Source organism: Alligator mississippiensis, chromosome 4 (genome assembly GCF_030867095.1).
Source record: "Alligator mississippiensis isolate rAllMis1 chromosome 4, rAllMis1, whole genome shotgun sequence".
Lineage (NCBI taxonomy): Eukaryota > Metazoa > Chordata > Crocodylia > Alligatoridae > Alligator > Alligator mississippiensis.
The window spans coordinates 231759810-231780878 of record NC_081827.1 but is presented as its reverse complement, the minus strand read 5'-3'; the positions used below and the strand labels follow the sequence as shown (position 1 = coordinate 231780878).

The following is a 21069-nucleotide window of genomic DNA, read 5'->3' as shown; positions in this document are numbered from 1 at the left end:
TTAATAACACTTTTTATCAATGTTCTATCTATGTTAAAACAGCCTTCAGCATTAAGCAATAATGAATGTGGATCAGTAAATTATTAAATTTCTTGATATTTATTTTGTCTTGATCCAAAGAGAGTGCAAACTTGCATGATAACATACATTTCCATTTGCTATCACACAGTTCAGTTTTCTTAGACTAGGTTCATACTAATTAATATTAGAGAAGATTAAATAGGCTTAAATACATTTACAAAGAGGGCAGATGTACTGTAAATTGGAATAGTGGAACAGCTGTTATGGAGGTGCAGTGCTATTTATGCTCCTATTGTGCAAAGAGGGATTACAGCCTGTAACGTTAAACCATACCTGATTTTCACATTTGAAACTATAAAACATTTACTAGTCAGTAAAATTACTAATGGAGCATAATAGGTCATAGGGGAATGTCCACAAATGTAAAAAATTATTCATCCATAATCAGTTAATCTCAGTGAACTAAACTGTGTACATTATATTTGAATACAAATACACATACACGCATGCACGCACACACAGACCCTCTTTTCCCCCTTTTTGTACACTGTGAATAACTCTAATGCTGTGCATTTTATGTAGTCAACTCTTTGTTGCACATAAGCAATCTAATTGCACATAAGCAATTAGATCCTACACTCCTTAAGTGATTTCTATTGGAGCTCACCTGGGAAAGAAACAGAGGTTGCTACTAACAGAGGCTGACCCAGATCATATATCCTAAATATATACATGGAAGGAATCTCATACACAAAAGTGGGAGAGGGGTTCTGCTGGTGCCACAGACCACTTCTTTCCACACCTGGACCTTCTAGAAGTCTCCCTTGCTAGGCATGGAGAGTGGGATCTCAGGAAAGGAAGAAATATGCCAAGGATAGGCGTATACTTAGATATACAGGCATATCACCCATTCTCTGGCTTTGTAGTCAGAAATCTGGAGCCCTCCTGTATGCTGTGGGAGCTGCTGTGGGTGTAAGAGTCTACTGGGAAAAGCATTTCAAGAGTCAGGGTGCAGGAAGCCTTCGAGAATTTTAGCAGGCTAGAGTCCTTTTAGAGCCACAGGGACTCTGCTCAGATGACCTTGGCTTTACCTGCCAAATTTTTGGGAATCCCTGTGAGCCTTGGACCTTCAAGAGTCCAAATCCTATTTCCACAACATGGTACAGGTACTCCTCGCTTAACATCATGGTTACTTTCTTGAAAAATGTGACTTTAGGCGAAACAATGTTAAGCGAATCCAATTATGTAACAATAGTTACCTACTAGCAGGCAGTGGCCAAACAACGTTATAACCGAACATTGGGTGACTTTAAACTCATTTTTCTCTAATAGATCAGCAACGTAATAACAAAACAACGTAAACCGGAACGACATTAAGTGAGGAGTACCTGAAATTTAGTGGATCTCTGTGAAGAAAACCTAATGGAGCTTTTCATCCCACTCCAGCAGCATTTTCTGTTGGAGGGGACTTTTCACTTTTATACAATTACATGACCTTAATAAAATTAAAAATAAACATTAAATTTGTTCAAGTATGCTTGTATCTCTTCTATTTGCATAAATGAGCTTACAAAGGGTTCCTAGGCTAGGCCATTTACTAGTCTAGATCACTATTTTTTTTTAAATTCAAGCTAAAATAAATCTTTGGCTGGAAATGTTTAATGTACCTTTACTGACTTTTTTATATAAAAGGATGAGGCACAAGTTACTGACCTGCAGCCTTCTGAAATAAACCAATTATGATTATTTACCTGAAATCCTTGTTTCCGCTGGTACTTTCTCCTTTGCTGCATGTCAGCAAAAGTAGCTGCTCCAGTTGGATAAGTATAGGCCATATGTGGTAGGAAGCTCATTTGATCTAGTCCTGGGTATGGTCGCAGCCCAGGAATACTGGTCTGGACTGGTGGCATAAAAGTAGCTGGGGGAAATGCGCTTTGTGGTGGAAGTGTTGTATATAAAGGTTTGGCACTAAATGGGTTCATACTGAATACTGGGTTAGTGCTTTTATCCAGATTATTTGAATTAGAAAACTCCTTCTTGATAAAAGTCAAGTTCAGGGGCTCATCTGAGTTTTCAGATGATGAAGAAACACTGTTGTGGTCTAAATTTACACTACTAGATTTTGTTTTGTTCTTTGTGGCTATAATACTTTTGGGTTCCTTCATTTGTTTTGGTAGAGACAAGTCCAAAGGCTCAGCCTGAAGCTCCTCAGAAGAGAAACTGTTTGGAGTGTAAGAACTACTATGGGAGTTTTTAGAAGATGTGGAAGAAAGATTTAAAGGAGAAGGAGTATTGCTCCTTGAGTGGTCCAATTTATCAACAGGTTTAATATTGGTAAAATGAGGAGGTTTTGTTAGCCTGAGAGGAGTATCACAATTAGTAACACTGTTATGGAGTTCAGCTATAGATGGTGAAGTTATAGAGTCCACAGGCTTTATTGGAGATCTGGCTGACAAAGAGTCCTTAGTGGGAGTATTGTTGGTGGCAGCCAGCGCCACCTTGGCACTGGTCCTTTCCAGTGATGGTGACCTGGAACTTGAATACTGGTAGACTTTTCTTTGTTCAAACCATTCCTTCACAAATTCCTGAGGAAGGCCAACGGCAATGGAAATTTTCAGTAGTTCATCAGAGTTGGGTTCCATATTCATAGCATAATATGCCTTAAGTACAGACATGTGGTCCTTGTATGGGTTGATGGGGCTAGTCATTCCTTTCTCAGAAAGTACTGATGACAGCAAGAGAGCTTGCTTATCAACAAACACTCCAGGTTTGTTGGGAACCATGTTTTCATGAGGTTGAAGGACTGCCTTGATTTCTTCATTCATCTTACACAGGTAACGCTCATGCTGATGCAGGGGAATGGGACCAGGAAAGCTTTCTTTACAGAACTGGCATGAAAATGGAGTGGATACATTATGGTTCTCTATCATCTTATCTTCAGTAACCAGATCGATTAGAGTTCGCAGCTTCTCTTTTTTAATATTATTGAGCTGCCTCCTTGAGTCTGTGGTCAAGCTCTGGAGACAAGCTTTGGCTTCATTGACTTTTTCTAATGTATAGTCGATAATACTTTTAGTGGCACCATTATGACTCACTACTGGAAGACCCACAGGTGGAATACCAGGGGAGGTAACTCCTTGTTCCTCTGCTTGAGGGCATGAGTCCTTCATGTGATAACCTTTCAGCTTTGAGATCTCTTCAGCTTTGCAGTCCATTTTCTGCCTAGAAACTGTGTTGTCCACAATCTGTAGGACCTTCTGCACTTCACTTAAATTACTGCCTACTGCAGGAAACCCAAGTAGTGGTGCTTCCATCCCTACACCTAAGTGCTGCATTGGACTTTGAGCAGAAGCATGAACTCCTAAGGGACTAGTTGCTCCGAGCCCACCATTCATAAAAGGACTAGCGCCACTAAACCCATGTGAGGCCATAAGAACCTTATATTCATTAAAATCTAGTGGTTCTGTTTTAATTTTTAGTAAGCCTGTTTGTTCAGACATACTAAGTGGTTTGCCATTCTCCAGCTTGTTTCTTAGCTGTGTAATGGCTGAATTAGTAGGAGAGGAAGATACAGAATTAGGAGAAGAACCCGTCTTGATATTGTTTCTCATTCTACCATTTACAGAGATTAAGCCAATACATTTCTTGCTGCTGATGTGTGAACTGTAGGAGCCAGAATGGGAGAAACGTTTCTTGCAGTTTGGACACTCGTATGGTTTTTCACCTAAAATGATAATTAAAACCAAACATTAATTATTATTCATTTATTTTGTCCATATAAGATAGTATGTCTTACTCACAAAACAGATTATCTATGTTGCCGCTGATTATTAGGGAGAGAAATAACATTTCTATGCATATGGCTGAATTACTCCCCATATAGCTTCTGCAGTATCTTCTTATTCACAGCATGACCCCTGGCTTCCTGAGAATCTGTTCCAAATGGGAGAAACCCCATCTAGTTCCTTTTCTGTCTTAGATAGCCACAGAGTCCTGTGCTATGGATAGCCACGGAGTTAGTGTTTTAATGGCATTGGGTATGCTGGTAAAGGCATGTGTTCATGGGGGATTTAGGCTATGCAGAGCTCTATGTGATCTACGTACAGAGAAAAGAACTGAAACTCATTTTTCATGTGTGTTCTAAGTTTAGATGATACTGTTACTGTGGTCTCCTAGGCCAGCAAATGATGAGTGTTTAAGGTGCTGATTGTACTATAGGCTGAAGGCCTTGATCTTAGCAGTTCTGAGGCCAGTTCTGAATAAAAGTTTCCCATTTAGCAATACACTGTCTGAAAAGCCACTGGAATAGCTGTAAAATAGTAATCAATGTCACAGGTAGGTGATTCTTTAGCTAAAGTAGTGAAATCAAATCCATAAAGCCCAAATTCAATTCAGCCATCTCCAAAAGGCTCTCAGGATGGCACAAGAGAAGAAACTGAGCCCTGATCCTGTCACTACATCCACACAGGTTCATTCCTGTGCAGGGCTCAATGGGACTTTGTGTGGACATACAGTTTTGCTTGTGCAGATCTGAAGTTGGGTCAAGCTGTAGAAAGGAAGGAAGAAAGAAGGAAAGGAAGAAAGGAAGAAAGAAAGAAAAAGAAAGTTCCTTAACTCACAGCCTAACATAAGATATTTCTCATCTGTCCGTTATCCCATGGATTTGATTCATAATTCATTGGTTTTCAAAATGGGGGGGTTCCTTTATTAAAAATATTTGGCCCACCTATGAGCCAACTAAACCAAGAGCTGTGAATTCCTATGAACTCAAACAGGCTAATAAACCAATTCTGATGTCCTTTTTTGCTAACAAGCATTACTCTTTCAAAATCTTACAGCAAGCCCATGTGATTAACAGCATGATAAATGAGGATGACTCAGATATCCTTTATGGAATACCTTAGTAGCTCTAAGATGCTACAAGCAGAACTGTGTAAATTTTAAGCAATCTTTAAAACTCAGCTAATTAAACAAAATGCAAATGAGCACACCAGCACCTCTGCTACTCACCACTGTGAATTCGCAGGTGTTCCTTCAGATGGTGTTTATATTTGAAGGCCTTTCCACACTCAGTACATTTGAACTTGCGATTGCCTGCTCCTTGGGTCAGCATTTGGTGCTGAGAGAGAAAAGATGCTGACATGAATTTTATGGACTAGAAACCAAGAAGTTTTAGTTTATAACCAAAATCAAAATGAATGTTGCTCTGTATTTATCAGGCAAACTGAAAGAACTGCATGTACAGTTATCTGTCTCATCACCGTTGCAATAAAAATCAAAAGGTTGGCAGTAAACCGAAACAAATGCAAAAGTGCTTTCACGTGGGCATTTGATGTTTGCGTTAGAATTATTTCCTAAATCTCTCATCAGGAATGCGTTGCTTTAAGGTATCTTATGAGGAGAGAAACTCTTTTGTAAAAAGATTTGTGCCTCTTAATATTTCTAGCAGCTTCTAAACATGTGGAACTCCTCTTGTTTAAAAATCCTATTTACTGTGTGAGTAAAAAATACAGAAACTCTTCCTTTACTGGTGTTACATATCATTATCAAATACAAGAGACAGTATTTTCAGCATGAAGCTGTAGCTGCTGGAAATTTTTTATCACAGAGCAGCAGGAAAGACTTAGCTACCTTTCTTATGGTGGGTTTTTTTTCCTAGTGCTGTGCTAAGGAGTAGGGGCAAAACAAGAGAAAAGTTGGCTGAAAGGACAAGTTAAAAGCAGCATAAAGATATAATCAAACACAGATGACCTTTTTGAACAAGTGAGAAAAGCACTGTGACTTTGAATTCTGAAAAAAAAAATACAGTCATCCACTCTGGATGCTCAAGGTAGGAGGTCAGCTTTTTTCAAGCAGCAATGACACAAAAGCCTATTGCAAAAAAAGACAGCACAGAAACGGTATGACAACTGCTAGGGTGTGCTGAATCTTCCCACATTCCTAGTGAGACAGATGGTGTTACATGGGACACAGGGAGGTTTGTTCAAACAGCAGCAACCTTCAAAGATCAAGCAGAGCCCAGCCCGCCGAGCGCCATTGAGGGACCAGCGCTCATATGTTGCTGAGTTGCATAAACAAACAGCAACAGCTGTTTTGTCTCCCCCCATGGCCCTCAGAGGACTACTATAAACTTTAGTTGTGCCACTGTTAATATGATACAATCATTTTAATTTACTAATTGTAAATGCCATGAGCAAATGAGGGGACTTTTCAACACCAAAGCTACCATTCATAATGCGCCAACACAATCACACTCTTGCATGTGAAATTTAAGGCAGTTATGTTGGATAAATATCTAGGCATTTTCCCCAGTGTTTTTAGTGATATGAAGCAAAAGGAGGAAAAAATACCTCAGGTTGTGCCTGGCTTAAAAAATTAGGAATCAGAAAATATGTTTCCCTCCCAGAAAACCCTAAAAAGAGAAGCAAGATGGGAAATCATACCAGAATAATTTATATTGATTTAAGATCAAGCAAGAGATAGTTTTCTTAAAAATGCTAATTGTAAAATTGCATGATTAGAAGATGTATGTTTGCCTATCAGAGTTTACCTTATGCTGAGGAAAGCCTTTCAAGAGAAACACAGTTCATTTTCAGTTGTTTAAGAAAAATAAATATGGTATAAGGCCTATATAATTTGATGCACATATCCACTTATTTAAGTTTAAGAGACACCGTTTGAGTTTCCGTTACAACACTCCATAACAGTGGTTTTCAGATAAGTCTCTAGGGAGTACAGAAATAGTTTTTTCTCTAATATGTAGGAGCTTTGTGACACAGCCCTTTTGAATAAAAGAAAGCTTCATTCACCTGCTCAAAAGACACAGCATTTGCTTAACTGTAATAGCAAAATGCACAAAATAATGCAAAGCAGTAATACTATAACATTACATGCATCATAACAAAAGACAAGTATTTTGATTTATAACATATACTGCTGGGATTTATCAATTATCAGGATGGTAAAATCCTAATATGTGTATATGTTACCAATACACTCAGAACATATATCCTGTACATTTTACAGAAAGATTTACTCTAAAATTACATAATTATATTTTACAAACTATAATGCAAAATATATGTAATTTGATGTGATTGAAAGGGTATTCAAAAAGGAATGAAAGAAAAATATTAGTAGATCTTTTACTATGTCTTTGAGATCCTATTTGCAAAAAAATTGCAAAGTAAAACTAGGTGAAAAATGGAATTAAAATTGCTGAGATGTTTAATAATGTATAATTAAAATGCTACAGTTTCATTCACTTTTTGAGGAACATAAAAACGAAACTAAAGTCAAGTTAAAGTGCAAATAAAATTTCTAAATTAGAAATTAACACACTCATTCGATCGTGAACATAAGACTATTAAATCATATTAGAAGAGACCATCAAAAAATCATTTAGACCTCAATTAAAGCTATTACCATTAAAAGATCTGCATCTTCAAAATGCCATGAAAAATTAATAATGATTGCCAATCAAAGCAATATCGTTTCTCTAAGGGGTTATTATAGAAAGAAATCACTTAAAACCAACCCCCCACCTGATCTGTCCCTGGCTTGTGTGTCACCATATGCCGCTCGAGCTGGGTGCGGTAGGCAAACGTGTAGCTACAGAGAGGGCAAGAAAAGTTCTCCTCGTTCTTCTCATGGCGGTACTTGATGTGCTCCTTCAATGATGTCAAACGCTTGTACCCCCGGTCGCAGTAGGGGCAGGTCAGCAGTTGGGCAAAAGCATCTGGAGTTCCAGGTGGCAGGTCTGTAACCGAGAGACAAGAGAGAGAGAAGCAGGCCAAAAGGTCAGTAAATCAATGGCAGCTAATGGGCTTATTGCCCAGGATGGTATGACAGGAATCACTGCAATCTGCTACACTAGAGTGCCATCATTTCAAACTAGCCTCAGAATACACCATTCCCCTTACACACCCAGGACAAACTTGTATGAATCATTTCATACTGTGCTAGAAAATTAATTAAAGATCTTACTTGAGCCTTTTTGATGTCTTAGGTGAAAAACTAAGAAGTATTTTTCTTAATCGATCAACAATTTGCATTGCATTTCTGGCCTGTTATGAATATGACACCAGCCCAATTATTCTTATGGACACTTCTTCAATTATTTCTTAAGAAGTAAGAGAGTTATGGGTCAGTAATCCTAAATTTCTTATATACAAATTGAATACTTCTGAAATTTAGAACTCCAGTGACAGCATTTCTCCTTTTTAAATTAAGCTTTAATTGTTCCTGCTCTTTATTTCACCTAAAATAATATGAATTTGCTGACTAAAAAATCACAATATGCTAAAATTACAGTTCTAGTCTTTGCTGATGAAATTCCATGCCTCTGCAGCTGTTCTTCAATTTTTAAGGTAAACACCCAGGCATGTAGTGCATTTATTATTGCAACAGCTGCAAGAGGTCAGGATAGTGGCTAAAAATGAATTACAGCCTCACCATTTTCTTCTTGCCCATTGGCCTCTGGAGTGCCAAGGCGAGACAGTTCCTCAGGGGCTTCTGGGTAAATAATGGCTGTGTCACTGCGCTGTAGGTACTCCGCTATGCTGACTGCATGCCCATCTCCTTCCTCCAGTTTCCTTTTGGCAAAATATTCCTCAAAGTCCGACGTGCAATTTGCATTCTTAACTAAAGTTGGGGGAAGGGAAAAAGAAGTGGTTTTCAGTGCATCTTCTCTGTGAGCCTGGGTAAATTTATATGGTTGTTTGCCAGAAGTGCTGACCCTGGGACTGGAGCAACAAGTCTACAGTTTCTAGAACAGCCTAATTCTAGAGTGGCCCTGACTCTCACTGGGCTTGCTCCAGGTCCTAATAAAATCAATGAGACCTTAGCCATTGGTTTTAATGGGAGCAAGATTGGGCCAGTTTATATCAGTGTGACCATGCATGAATCAGGGGAGCAGGAAAAATCTATTAGATATCAGTCATGAAAATGATTCTCCCAGGGTAGAATCCTGTACCCACAAGGAATCCTCAGCAAGTCAATAGTTCTGTGTACGGATACAGAAATCTACATACTCAGAGAAACTTATAGGACCGAGACCTTAGGAACCCATTCTGCTTTTCATACGCAGTTCCCACTGAGTCCTGAGCATGCACTGTATCTGGTATGAGGTGTTTAGCTTTTAACAGAACTTGTGAGCAGGGAAGCATGTGACTAATTAATCTTTGAAAGTTATCTTGTCTTTTGCCATTTTTTTGCGGTAGATACAAGAACAAAATGTGGCATTCTTTAAAATTCATAATTGCACCCTTATGTTTCTTCTTGGAAAATTAATCTTTGAGTAAATTACAACAGGAAAATACATTTAAAAATGTGTTGCTCTGTACTGTTTAACAAATAGAACCACATGTTTCTAGACCAAACTGGGATCCACAGCCTAAAACTACTTTTACAATCTGTGCTGGAGTTTTCCTTCATTTTGTAAAATGAAAATCTATTTTTTTACTGTCCATACAGTGTCCACAAAGCATAATATGTTCTCAATCACAGAACAACCTATTGCTAAAAATATACATTTCTCCTCCAAACACTTGACTATTGCATACAGGAAAGATCTTGCAAAGTCTTGGACATTATAGAAAAATATTAATGCAACTACACTGGAAAACAGAGAAACAGTTCATTTTCTTTCTCAGATTTTTTTTCAGTAAAGGAGTCCTGGCAGAGAAATTTGGTAGGAGTGAATTTTAGATAGTTATTATTAAATGACCATAAATTAAAAGAATAGTTTATGATCAATTGCATTTTAAATTTGTTTTACCTAAGGTGTATCAGAAAATGAGACAAACTTCAAATACCTTACTTTTCATGAAACAGTAAAAAAGTAGAATAGGCATGATTATGCTGATTTTTAGTAAGGAGTAACTCCATGAAAATCAATAGAGCTACGTGGGTGCATCCAGACTAGTGTGCATGTGCAGTTTGCCACACTCCAAATGTAAGTGCTGCATATGCATGCTTCTGCCATGCTGCCAATTTGCAGCATGGTTGGGGGTTTTTTACATCAGGATTTCCTGATGTAAAAAAAGTGCCAGAAAAATGCAGGGCAACACACATGACAACAGCATGCACCATCTGAAACCAAAGCCTGGCCAGCCAGTGCCATGCTCCAGCTGCTGGCCAGGCTATGTACCCAAATCACCGCTGCTGCAGCCCCAGAAGGTCTCCAGGATCCCAGGTATGGCTGCTGGGGCCAGCTCAGGTGCTGGCCCCAGCCTTTCCTACCCCGCCCAAGGCAACTTGCTGCATGCCAGTACGCATGTGCAGGGGTGTTTTCCAGGGGACAAGTAGCAGCACAAATATGTGCCAATGCTATTTGTCCCTGGGGAATGTACAGTCCCACTTGTAAGGCCGTGCCCCATCAGTATAAAGCTAGTGGAAGAAAAGAATCAAACCCAAAAGAATTATATCAGTGCAATGTGACTATGACTGGCATAAAAATCAAATTAATTGTGTCTTTGAACTAGTTAGGAGTGTTGCCTCAATTTTCTACAAGAATGAAAAGTGAGAGTTGCAGGCAAAAGATGTAATGGGCTCTCTATGTGCCAAATGACATACTGGGGGCAACCACACAAACATTTCTCTTTGTTCTACAGTACAATTTGACCATATTTTAGTTGCACAGAATAGATAATGAAGAAAAACTATACATTATTGTGTTTATCAAAGTTGCCAACCTCCCCCTTAAAAATTCACTTTTTACAAGAAAAACTTCCTGAGTGAAAGCTAATAGTTTAGCAGAGCTTTGTTTGCTAGCTATGAGGTCAACAATCATTTATATCCTTGTCTTCATATCATTTGCAGATGAAGGATATGCTCTCATTGCCCAGCCTGGCAGTCAACAACCTTTTAAGGTTGTGGGCCAATTTGATCTAGTTTGGGTAAGAGGTGGGATGGCAGGAGCTAGAACCCAGACATTGTTGTTACTTTTCTCCACCACTGTCATGGGGGAAACTGCAAGTTTTCTCTGTGCCAGCATGGGAAAAGCACTGCCACTTTTCTTCACCATTGCTTCTTTTCCCTGCAGCAGCAAGGGGAAAGTACCCACTCCTGGCATGGGAAGGCCCTTACCACTATTGCTTTTCCCCATACCTCTTGCTGCTGCTTTTCCCTACACCAGCACGGGAAACGTAACTGCTCCTAAAGCCCCCTTCTGCGCAATGTCACTCAAGCCCATGTCCATGGGGTTGATCAAAAGTCTCCACAGCTGGATCCAGTCTGTGGGCTGGAGGTTGCTGCCTCCTGTTCTAGCCAATTCGAATGTTCAGTTCCTATGACTCTACAGCATATTTTCATTGATGTGTGAACTACTGAGAACAAGCCCTAAAACACAGTGGAGTTCTCAGTATGAATCAGGATTAACATTGGATTAAATCACCTAAAATAAAGAAAGAATTGGACCATAAAAAGTGTTGGGTTGATTATGCTATTGAAAGAAATCCTCTGCATCCATGCAACATATATGTTTTAGGCAGAGCTGCAGTGGCAGTTTTCTCAGATATTCACTAATGCACTTCAGTGATATTGTAGACAAAACACCTCTGTACAACATGGCTGATGAATACAAAAGAACATTAACTGCCATGTTAAAGGAAGGAGTTTGAATGTGAGGTGTTGGTTTGATACATGACTGATAAAAACACATATGCAAGCATCACACATTCAACATAAAATGATTCTCTCCTCCATCACTTGACACAAACATGCCTATTCTTATATATCAAAAGAGAAACTTTCTAAATGTCATATGTTGCTTTAGTCACTTCAATAGGGGTTTTATTGCAAAAAGCCTAGCCCATCAATGAAGTATCTTCTAAAAAAGTCTGTAGACCTTAAACATGGAGACATTTTCAGTTCAAATGAAGGGCGAAGTTATTTATATAAAGTTACTATACACATTTCCATGGAGTTTTGACATTTTATATGGAAGAAAAGAGGGATATGGAACAAGAATCCATTATGATTTTTTTATGTATCTAGACAATTCATTATTACTTCTGTTCAACAATAGCGACCACATGGTAGAATTTGTATCTTATCTTACATATATAGCAAGGGATATTATTATTGTTGTTGTTGTTGTTACAGTAGGTTTTCAAAGATATAAGATAACAAAATGTTGTTCTTCCTCCCTACCATCTTTCAATGGCTCCTTTTGCCATTTCTCTTTAATATAAAAAATAATCCCTATCTATATTTTTAAAGAAGGAATGGTTTGGTGAGGAGGGCATGCTTTTGTGGAGGGAAGACAAGAATTTGGAGTGCAAAAAACCAGAATGTATGTGTTTTTATTCAGTAACTGTTCTTTATGCCACCATTTTCATGTTGTGGCAGAAATATAATAAAATGGTGGTTGCTTGTACATAATTATATTTACACACAGAAAATGTCAAGTTCTGATTTGGGTATGTCTTTATCACAGCACATCTGAAACATTCAGTTAGATCTGAAACCCCAGCTTTCACTCCTTCCATCGTGTCCAAAACTTCGAACTGTTGTGGTAATTTGTATAAGTGTCAGTATCCATATACAGAAAAATGCCTATTCAGTGGTTAGGTACTAAAGTGAATAACAGTTCCCATTCTAAATACCTCAAGTTTATGAGTTCAAATCCTCAATATTTTAATACTAATTTTGTTTAGAATTTCTGCTGCTGTTGTTGCTCTCTTATAGACAATCTCTAAAAGCCCCATTTGTGCATTGAGGTGATTAGGCAGGTATCAGGGAGTTGGGTACCTCATTCCTCTGTCCCCAGCAGTGGAATGGCAACAACACCATTTCATAACTCCTACCCTAGATTTGATGTTATGGACCTTTTCTGGGGAAGTAGGCTAGTGATCTCTATCATTCTGGTGGATGCACCAGCCCTGCTGAATGCACATTCCTTTACAGTTTTTGCCCTGCCCCACCTTCACCTGTCTCTCTCAAGACTCTCTGAAACAGGGGAGAGCTGCAGTTTCCTTAAATCTTTGCCCCTTTCCCAGCTGTTGCATCTGGTGACCTCCAAGTTTCTGGGGTGGAAAAGCCAGAATTTTACCTTTTTGTATGCAGGCCAATTCAAATGAGTTCTAAAACTATTGGCCTCTATCATCTCTTTCAGTTTTCTATATATGAGGCAGCCAATTAAAGCCTGATGCATTGTTCATATTTTAGAAACTTGTACATTCTTTTTAATTATCAAATATACTTTAATATTTCCAGTACTCTGAGCAAATGCATATTTAGAAACTTTCAAAGAAGATATTATGTTCCTGTGCTGGGCTTACTTATGCCCCAGGCTCTTGGAGTTGCTGAGCACCTAGTTCTCTTCTCTCTTCCTGCAAAGAAGCAAGGGGTTCAATCCTGCAGCGATTGCCAGATTAAAATTTTTCCCCAGCTGCAGAACCTGTGTTATCTGCTATTGAAGGCAAGAAAGAGGGTATTTGAACAAGAACAGGAAGTGGTAGGACAGCTCTTGTAGGGGAAACCTTTCAGCCTTTACCTCCAGTTTTGTGAGGAACAGAGAAAGGACCTGACTCTCAGCAGTTCTGAGCCTGGGGAGTTTGGAATTAACTGCAGTATTTGAACTCGGATACATTTATTCCAACTGCTCGTGGTAGGGCTGAGGTACCAGTAGCGTCCATGCTAGGTTCTACAAACCTGGCCAAGTAGCAAGTTTAGAGGCTATTCTAATGGGCTGTAAAAGGTGATATTACAAATTGGTGTTCTCATGTCTGTGAATTATTTAGCCTCTGCGCATATACAAGGAATCCAGGAGCTGGAGTAAATGTTTATGTCTAAGTTATAAAGCCCTAAAAACAAGGGAATTTAGTAGAAAAACTGACAGGTGCTTAGCTGAAACACAATTACAGGGCCATAATATTAAAGATTAACATATATAGCAACAGTTTGCCATGTGCTAGCTAGTCTCTTACAAGATGTATTACTGCTATGTATTACTGCTAAGCATTCAAAAAATCACTGGAAAATCACCTGGCATTACTAAACAAAATCACATGATTATCATTAAGGTTTTCATAACAAGTCTGTGGGGAAAGGCATACTTCTCCCTGCGCTCTTGTTTTCCATCTATAAAGCCATGTTCATGGATTCCTTGTGGGCTGAAATTGCAGATAGTTTCCACTCTCCGTTCCCTGAGTCATTCCTTTACAAAGATGTACAATAGGTGACCTCCCCAAATAAGTCTTATCTTAGGTCACTGTACTAGGGCCTGGAGAGTAGAGGTGTTTTCAACAGCAAAGGCTGATATGGAGTGTCATACTAAAATAAAATCAATTAAGGAAAACTCTCTTTGGAGGCATTTAGTATCTTTAAAGAGTATATGAAAGAGCATGAGAGAGAGAGATGCTTGGAAGACCAGTTATTTCTTGTGGGAACTCTTACTGTGAGGTGAAGATAGCTGCCCCTAATCGCAAACACAGCTAATAAAACCACAGGCTTCATTAGCCAGGAAGTGACAGGCCCTCATTGGTACACACAGATTACAGTCTGAAAACGGCCTATCCTTCTACCCTGCCAAGTTTTACTTCTGTTTTCTTCTCTTCTGTAAGTTTTCTCCTTCTTTAAATTATATGAAAAACACCTAACCTAAGGCTTATTTTTCATATTTTTCAGTTTTCTAGTAGACTTACATGAAAAATGTTGTTGGGGAGGGAGGGCTTTTATAACAGGAGAATAATAAGGTAATAAAGAGCTTTCTGGGTTTTTAATTTCTATGTTAATGAGATAATACATGGAATTTATTCCTAAAAAAAGTCACTATTTTTGCTTGCTTCTACTACAGCTCTGTGATTAGTTTTACCATATGAAAGACTTTGGTTAGAAAGTATGGTCTTCTATGAAATTGAACATTCAAGGGGTAGCATGCTTAGCCTTCAGGAACTAGAAGCATTTTGCATAACTCATCAGTGACCTTCCTAGCTAATCCATGGTGATCTCCAAATTTGATTTATCCAGAGGCATAACAAGGCAGCCAAGCACCTGGAGCAGCAGGACACCTGGGGCAGTAGGGACTTCCAGCTTGCGCCATGGTGCTGGTATGATTGTGCAGCTGAAGTGGCAGCTACTATTTTTCCTGCCCCGTGATGATGCTCAGGCCTGCTGACCCAGTAACTCCACCCTAGTTATGCTAATACATCTAGTCTTTTTGATATATAGGCTAGATACAGACATTCAAAAACCCTGCGGTGAAATCGATCTAAGTTATGGGGTTTTCTGTAAGCAGTGTAGTTTAGACTGGTAGTGAACAATTCTTTGGTGGGGAGGGAAAATCCTAGACCATGTTCTGCCACTTTTAAACCAGTCTGTGTGTGCTGAGCTTCTGTTCTGTTATGGGTATAGACCAGTTTCCAATCACTTATACCAGTAAAAGGATAATGTCTGTACCTGGCTATAAAGGGCATTCACAGAAGGACTGTCTGGGTTTAGCTGACCCTTTTGGGAGCTGGGGGTTACCCTCACCTTTTCCAAACCTGAAGTAGAGAGTTGACTACTACATTAGAAACTAGTTGTTGGCCAGTTAAAGGAATGCACTGATGGAAACTGAGTCAGCAGACAGTCCTGAAAATGAGACTTTCAAATCTATGCTTGGAGAAAGCATTTAGCAGAATCTCCTCGAACAACAGCATTACTGACAGGATATGTTTTTCAAAAGTGCCTCTGTAGAAGCATTGAGTCTCACTGAAAAGTCCCCTGACTGGAAATACTTTGACTAGATATTTTTGCACAACAGCCAATTCTATTAATTGAAGGCACATTATTTCATACTGAAAGTACTTAAAAACATTCAGCTAGGGGAATGGATGGCTCAGGGAATTAGCAACGGGGTACAGAGCTAAATCACTAGCTCAACTGGAAGCAGCCACAAAGCACTATCATGAGACAGTTGTTTGGGGGTGTTGAAATGAGCTTGCAGAGTCAGCCTGGCTCCCAGTGGAAAGCTGTCCACATCACAAGAATAATCCTCACAACTGGCACTAGTTGGCACTCTTATCAACAGTCTTAGCAGAAAGGGCCAGGTCTCAAACAGCACAGAGACTGACCCACCCTCTGCTCTCTTGACGTTAGGGCTGAAAGTACGTGAACAGGGCAGTTTGGGGAAGTTCACATTGGTGCTGACTCTGCTGTATCTGTGCTAGGATAAAGACTGTTGTTGTTCCAGGCTGTCAGCTGGCATCTCTCGCTCAAAGTGAAAAAGATTAACAAAAATGTTCAGCTTATCAGATGGTTCAATTGACTAAACCCCATGACATCACTCTTTATAAAGAGATTCACTGGTACTGTCACAGTGTCAGTTTGGGTGGAAATGTAGCCATTATGCAAATTTGCCTAAACTGTAGGTGAAACAAATTTCTACAAACAAAATAAAATACGTTATTGGACATAGTGTTTAACTGATAAACTGTCAGAATACAATATAATCCTACTTAGCCCTTGTTTCTTCTTACTCCAGCAAGTCACTCAGAGAACGCAGTAGAAGTCTGGCGTGAGTATGGAATAGATACTGATTTCTGAAGGAGACTTGCAGAGAGTATACTATTAGGAATTATACTAATGCTGGGAACTAGAATCAGTGTTGCTCTCCTGACTTCAGCTGAGGAACTCAAACAAGAAGTGAACTCACTCCACAGTAGACATGGGGAGTACTCTTTGGCCCTGTCTACCTCAAGAAATTGTACTGAATTTGTTTAAAACTACAGCACCCCTTAATCACCCTAATTTAAAAAGGGGCATGATTAGCTGTACTGAATATTCCAGGCCAAAACATATGCAGTTCTGATTCAAAAAGTATAATACCTTAAGAAGCAAGATGGTTTGGGGGGCAGGAATTAATCAGTATCTGGCTTTGCTCAGTGTAGTCTGGCTAAATGTATTTCAGATCAGTATAGAAAAAAAGTTATACCCCCAAAAGCTTTACAGCTCATTTTCTAGTGCGGTTGGGTTTACTGATACCAATGACAGAAACATGGGTGAATAAAAAGGATATTCCTGTTATTACTGGAGGACAGCCCAAATAATCTGGTTAGTAAAGGGCTTTCCCCTCTAGCCCACAATTTTTCTGAGGTGCCTGAAAATAAGTTGGTGCTCCAACAGAGCCCTTTATATGCAGTTTTTTTCTTTTCTCTATTCCTGTGAAAACCCCTATGGCATCATCTCCTCTGGTCTGTGACACCTACTCAGCTGTCTGCTATGGGGGTTTTAGTATTCTTCATATAAGCTCCTCAGTAACTTTTAAATGGAAGAGTGATAGGAATAGATGGCTGTTGCTGTACAAAAATAAGGAAGGGGAAGGGACATCCTGAGTACTCCCACCAGGTGATTTCTTACCAGTTTCCAGGAGGAGAACTTTTGGTATGGATGAAGAGCAGAATTTTGTTCACAGAGCTGTCAGCTGACAGCTTCTTGCAATACCTCTATTCTGAAGAGGAGTCATGAGGCCAAAATAGGAATCAGGTGGATGAGACCATGACACAACAGAAAGGAGGGGGCTAGCAAAGCCACAAGATTCCCTCTCAAGTAGACTACAGCAAGTAGGAAAGAGTCAAGGCCTGTCATGGGAAGAAAAATGTGTGGAAAGGAAGTCACAAGGTCTGACAGGGGCTATCAAATACTCTGGTAATGGTAATTCAGATAAATACCAAGCCCTTTTTCTGCATTAGAGATCTGAAAATTTTCAGGTCTTATTGCTCCAAGTATCAAGTATGAGTTGCCACTTTATTAACATCTGTTGCAAAACCAAATGAATTTAGAATATGCGTGTTTCCAGCTCTGTATAGCAACATTAATAAGAATATGTATAATGATAAATTGTGCTTCTGTTCTATTCTACTCATTATCTTTTCATACATAAATCTAAGGTATAAAAAAATCACTGATATGATTTTAGTTTTTCATTAGTTTCTCTCTCAAGAATTAGGAAATAGATTTCTTCTGTTATTTAATAAAAACGTTGTAGGCTTTATGTGGGTGTTACAAGCATTAGGGATGTGTGAGTAATAAAATCCTTTTAACATTTGAGTACTACCTTTGTAATAACATTTCTAAAGAGTACTACCTATGAGTGCATAAAGAGATTATATTTTTCACATGATGAGGCTCCTGAAAGCACTCTACACCTGTAACGTAACAAACGTTCATGGCTGCAAAGTGCTTTTAAATTGGTCAACTGCATGAAAATTTATCTCATCTGATGAGTTATCAGATGAAGGTGCTCTAGGGCAGAGCCTTAGTACTCTGTACAGGTTGACAGTGTGGGTTACTTTTAGGAGATTTTGCCCACATCCCAAGAGCTTTTGTCCAGAATCTCTCAATCTTCACACCTTTGTGCTTGCCTCCTCTGTCTGCCTGAGTGCTGGACCAGCCCCGCCTCCAGGCTGTCAATAACAGCCACTAATCCCAGCCCCACCTTCTCCCTCCAGCCAGCTGAGAGCCACAGCCTGGCTAGAGGGAGGTAAGGGGGGATGGCATCTCTCCCTGAAATGTCCCTGGGACCAGGGGAGCCAGCAGCCCAGCCAGGCATACTGTGGGAAGAGGGGTCTCTTCCCCTGTTTGCTCCAAGACCAGAGGAGCGATCAGCCCAGCTGGACAAGCTGTGGCAGGGGAAAGGATCTCTCCCCAAAATATGCCCAGGAACAGGGGAGCCAACAGCCAGCTTGGACCTCCTGTGGGGGGAGGGGTCTCTCCACCGCAACACACCCAACCATGCTGATCACTCTCCTTGTCCTGGAGGGGTAAGCAGTGGGAGAGACTCTCCCCTCCCTCTCCTCTCCCCCCCCCCCCCCGAGTGTGCCCAGGCTGGCTGCCAGCTCCCCTGGTTCTGGGGGCACTGCAGGGAGAGACACCATCCTCCTTCCCTCCCCCTGGCCAGGTTATGGCTCCCGGTTGACCAGAAGGAGGAAGCAGGGATGAGAGGCCATCACTGACAGCCCAGAGGCAGGGTCAGCCACTGCAGACCCAGACAGGTGGGCTGCTTGGCTACGGCTAGCCCCTTCAGCTACTCTCAGCAGTCTCCAACTGCCCCCGAAGCCTACAGAGCATACTGGGAGGTGTGCGAGAACAACCCTTCCTCCTGTTCTTGGACAGTGGAGGAAGCCTCTGAGTCCCACCATATAATGCCAAATGGCTATTCTGTTTGATTGTGCTGTAACTTTTAGCACTTTGTGTAAAGCGCAAAAGTTACAGCGTGATCGCAAGTGCCTTCCTGCACTTCTGCAAGCACCCTATGAATCTAATATTCTGTGATGCATAGCGATTTATCTGTCCTGGAAAACATCTACAAATTTAAGGGTGTAGATGGGAAGGACTATGTGCAACATCTGAAATAGTAATTATAGCAGAGTAGAAGATGAACATGGGGTAATGCATGGAAATCAGCTATGCCAAGGATAGGAAAGGGCCTTATGACTCTTAGAAAAAAACACAGGCCAGGTACAGACATTATACTTTTACTGGTATAAGTAATGAGAAACCAGTGTATACCCATAACAGAACAGAAATTAAGCGCATATAAACTGATATAAAAATGGCAGAACCTGGCCTAAGATTTGCCTCCCTCCGCACCAAAGGGCAAATGTATGTTTTGTTTACTGCTGAACTAAACCACGCTGCTTTCAGAACACCGTGCAACTGAGACTGATTCTGTCCTGGGCTTTTTGAATGTCTGTACCTAGCCACAGTTAAGCTTCAGAACATATTGGACTTAAAAAAAATAGTAATAGAACCCTTAGCTGACTTTCTCAACTACCAGGTGAAAACAGATGGCCCAGAAATGATGCCTATCAAATATTTCTGTTGCCTTTCTTTTTCCACAAAAAAAATTGCTAAGAATTGGGGAAAGAAAGATGTGGAAAGTGACAAGAAAAGAAGATTAGCCAGAAAGAAACAAACAAAAAAATCTCATAAATATGCATTTAAAGTGTGTGGTGTCTGTGTATGTATGTTGGAGGTTTATGCATATCTTTCTGAAGAGATGTTGTCAGTCTCTGAAGTAGCTTACTCTGTGTGCCATGTGAATCTGGGGCTGCCATGAAGGGTGCACCCCATCCTCATTATCAAGTTCTTTGTACAGTCTCTCTCATTAAAAGACTACTGTATCTTGGCCCAGTGACTTTAAACATTAGTGTAGTCACCCTTACTGGGAAAACATTGTATTAGCGTACAACTGGATGCAGTTAAAATAAACCGGGGGTTGAGGCATGTTCGGGGAGGGCGTGTGAGAAAGAGAGACTGATTTTTAATTGAAAATCAAGTTTGTAATCAAACATGGAAAAAAAATAGGACAATTATTTAAACATTTCTCAATTGTTCATATGAAAATGGAAAAAAAAATTTTAGTCACTTCTTCCCTTCATGCCCAGCTAATTCTAAATAATGTGGAACAAAAAGGATGTTCAAATGCTCCATTTGTCTTACCTGTACCATTGTTTCCAGTGGTCTGAATTGTGGCTTCAGGCCCCATAGTGTCATATTCCTCCTTCATTTCTTCTGTAAAATAAGTATGCACATTTTTAGCATTTGCACATTATTTGGCTGCTTACACAACTAGCAAGCACACTGCAGTAACAACGAAGATTCTTTAAAAGAAAACAGAAAAAAGCCTGTTGTAAACCTCCATACAATGCCTTTGTTCTGGCAACTGAATGAATTCAGTCGTGGTAGCTGGACAAGAACTTATTTACTTTAAACATTACAGCAAGTAGTGAAAAACAGAGGTATTTATTTGGGGTAAATGAAAAGCTTTTTCCAATATTAAATCCAACAAGCAGCAGGGGGGGGGGGGGGACATTTTTCTAATAGTCAAATATAATGGAATTATTAGTACCTGAGAAGAGCAGGCATGTTATGTGAAGTGATGGCAAATACAGAAGGCAGGATTATGGACAGCAGATGATATATTTTTCTATCTGTTAAGAATGTTATCGTATAGATGTTGTTTGACTTGTCTTCCTCATTTTAAACTCCAATGGAGTGGAAAATATATTAATATCAAACAGGTGCAAAAATGTAACACCTATATTTTCAACTGTGGGCAGC

At 39.8% G+C, this 21069-nt stretch overlaps 1 protein-coding gene across 4 annotated transcripts in view; it reads right to left on the bottom strand.

Moving 5' to 3' along the window:
* Nucleotides 1-21069, bottom strand: part of ZEB2 (zinc finger E-box binding homeobox 2) — a 135032-nt gene that overhangs the window by 15143 nt on the left and 98820 nt on the right. For 3 of the 4 annotated variants that reach the window (XM_019480229.2, XM_019480231.2, XM_059727399.1), the window contains 5 exons: nucleotides 20449-20520; nucleotides 8476-8664; nucleotides 7566-7780; nucleotides 5032-5140; nucleotides 1773-3745 (listed from right to left, as the gene is read on the bottom strand). In XM_019480229.2, the coding sequence (XP_019335774.1) occupies nucleotides 1773-3745; nucleotides 5032-5140; nucleotides 7566-7780; nucleotides 8476-8664; nucleotides 20449-20520 (2558 nt within the window). The remainder of the gene's footprint in view (nucleotides 1-1772; nucleotides 3746-5031; nucleotides 5141-7565; nucleotides 7781-8475; nucleotides 8665-20448; nucleotides 20521-21069) is intronic. The other variant, XM_019480230.2, reaches the window with a different exon arrangement.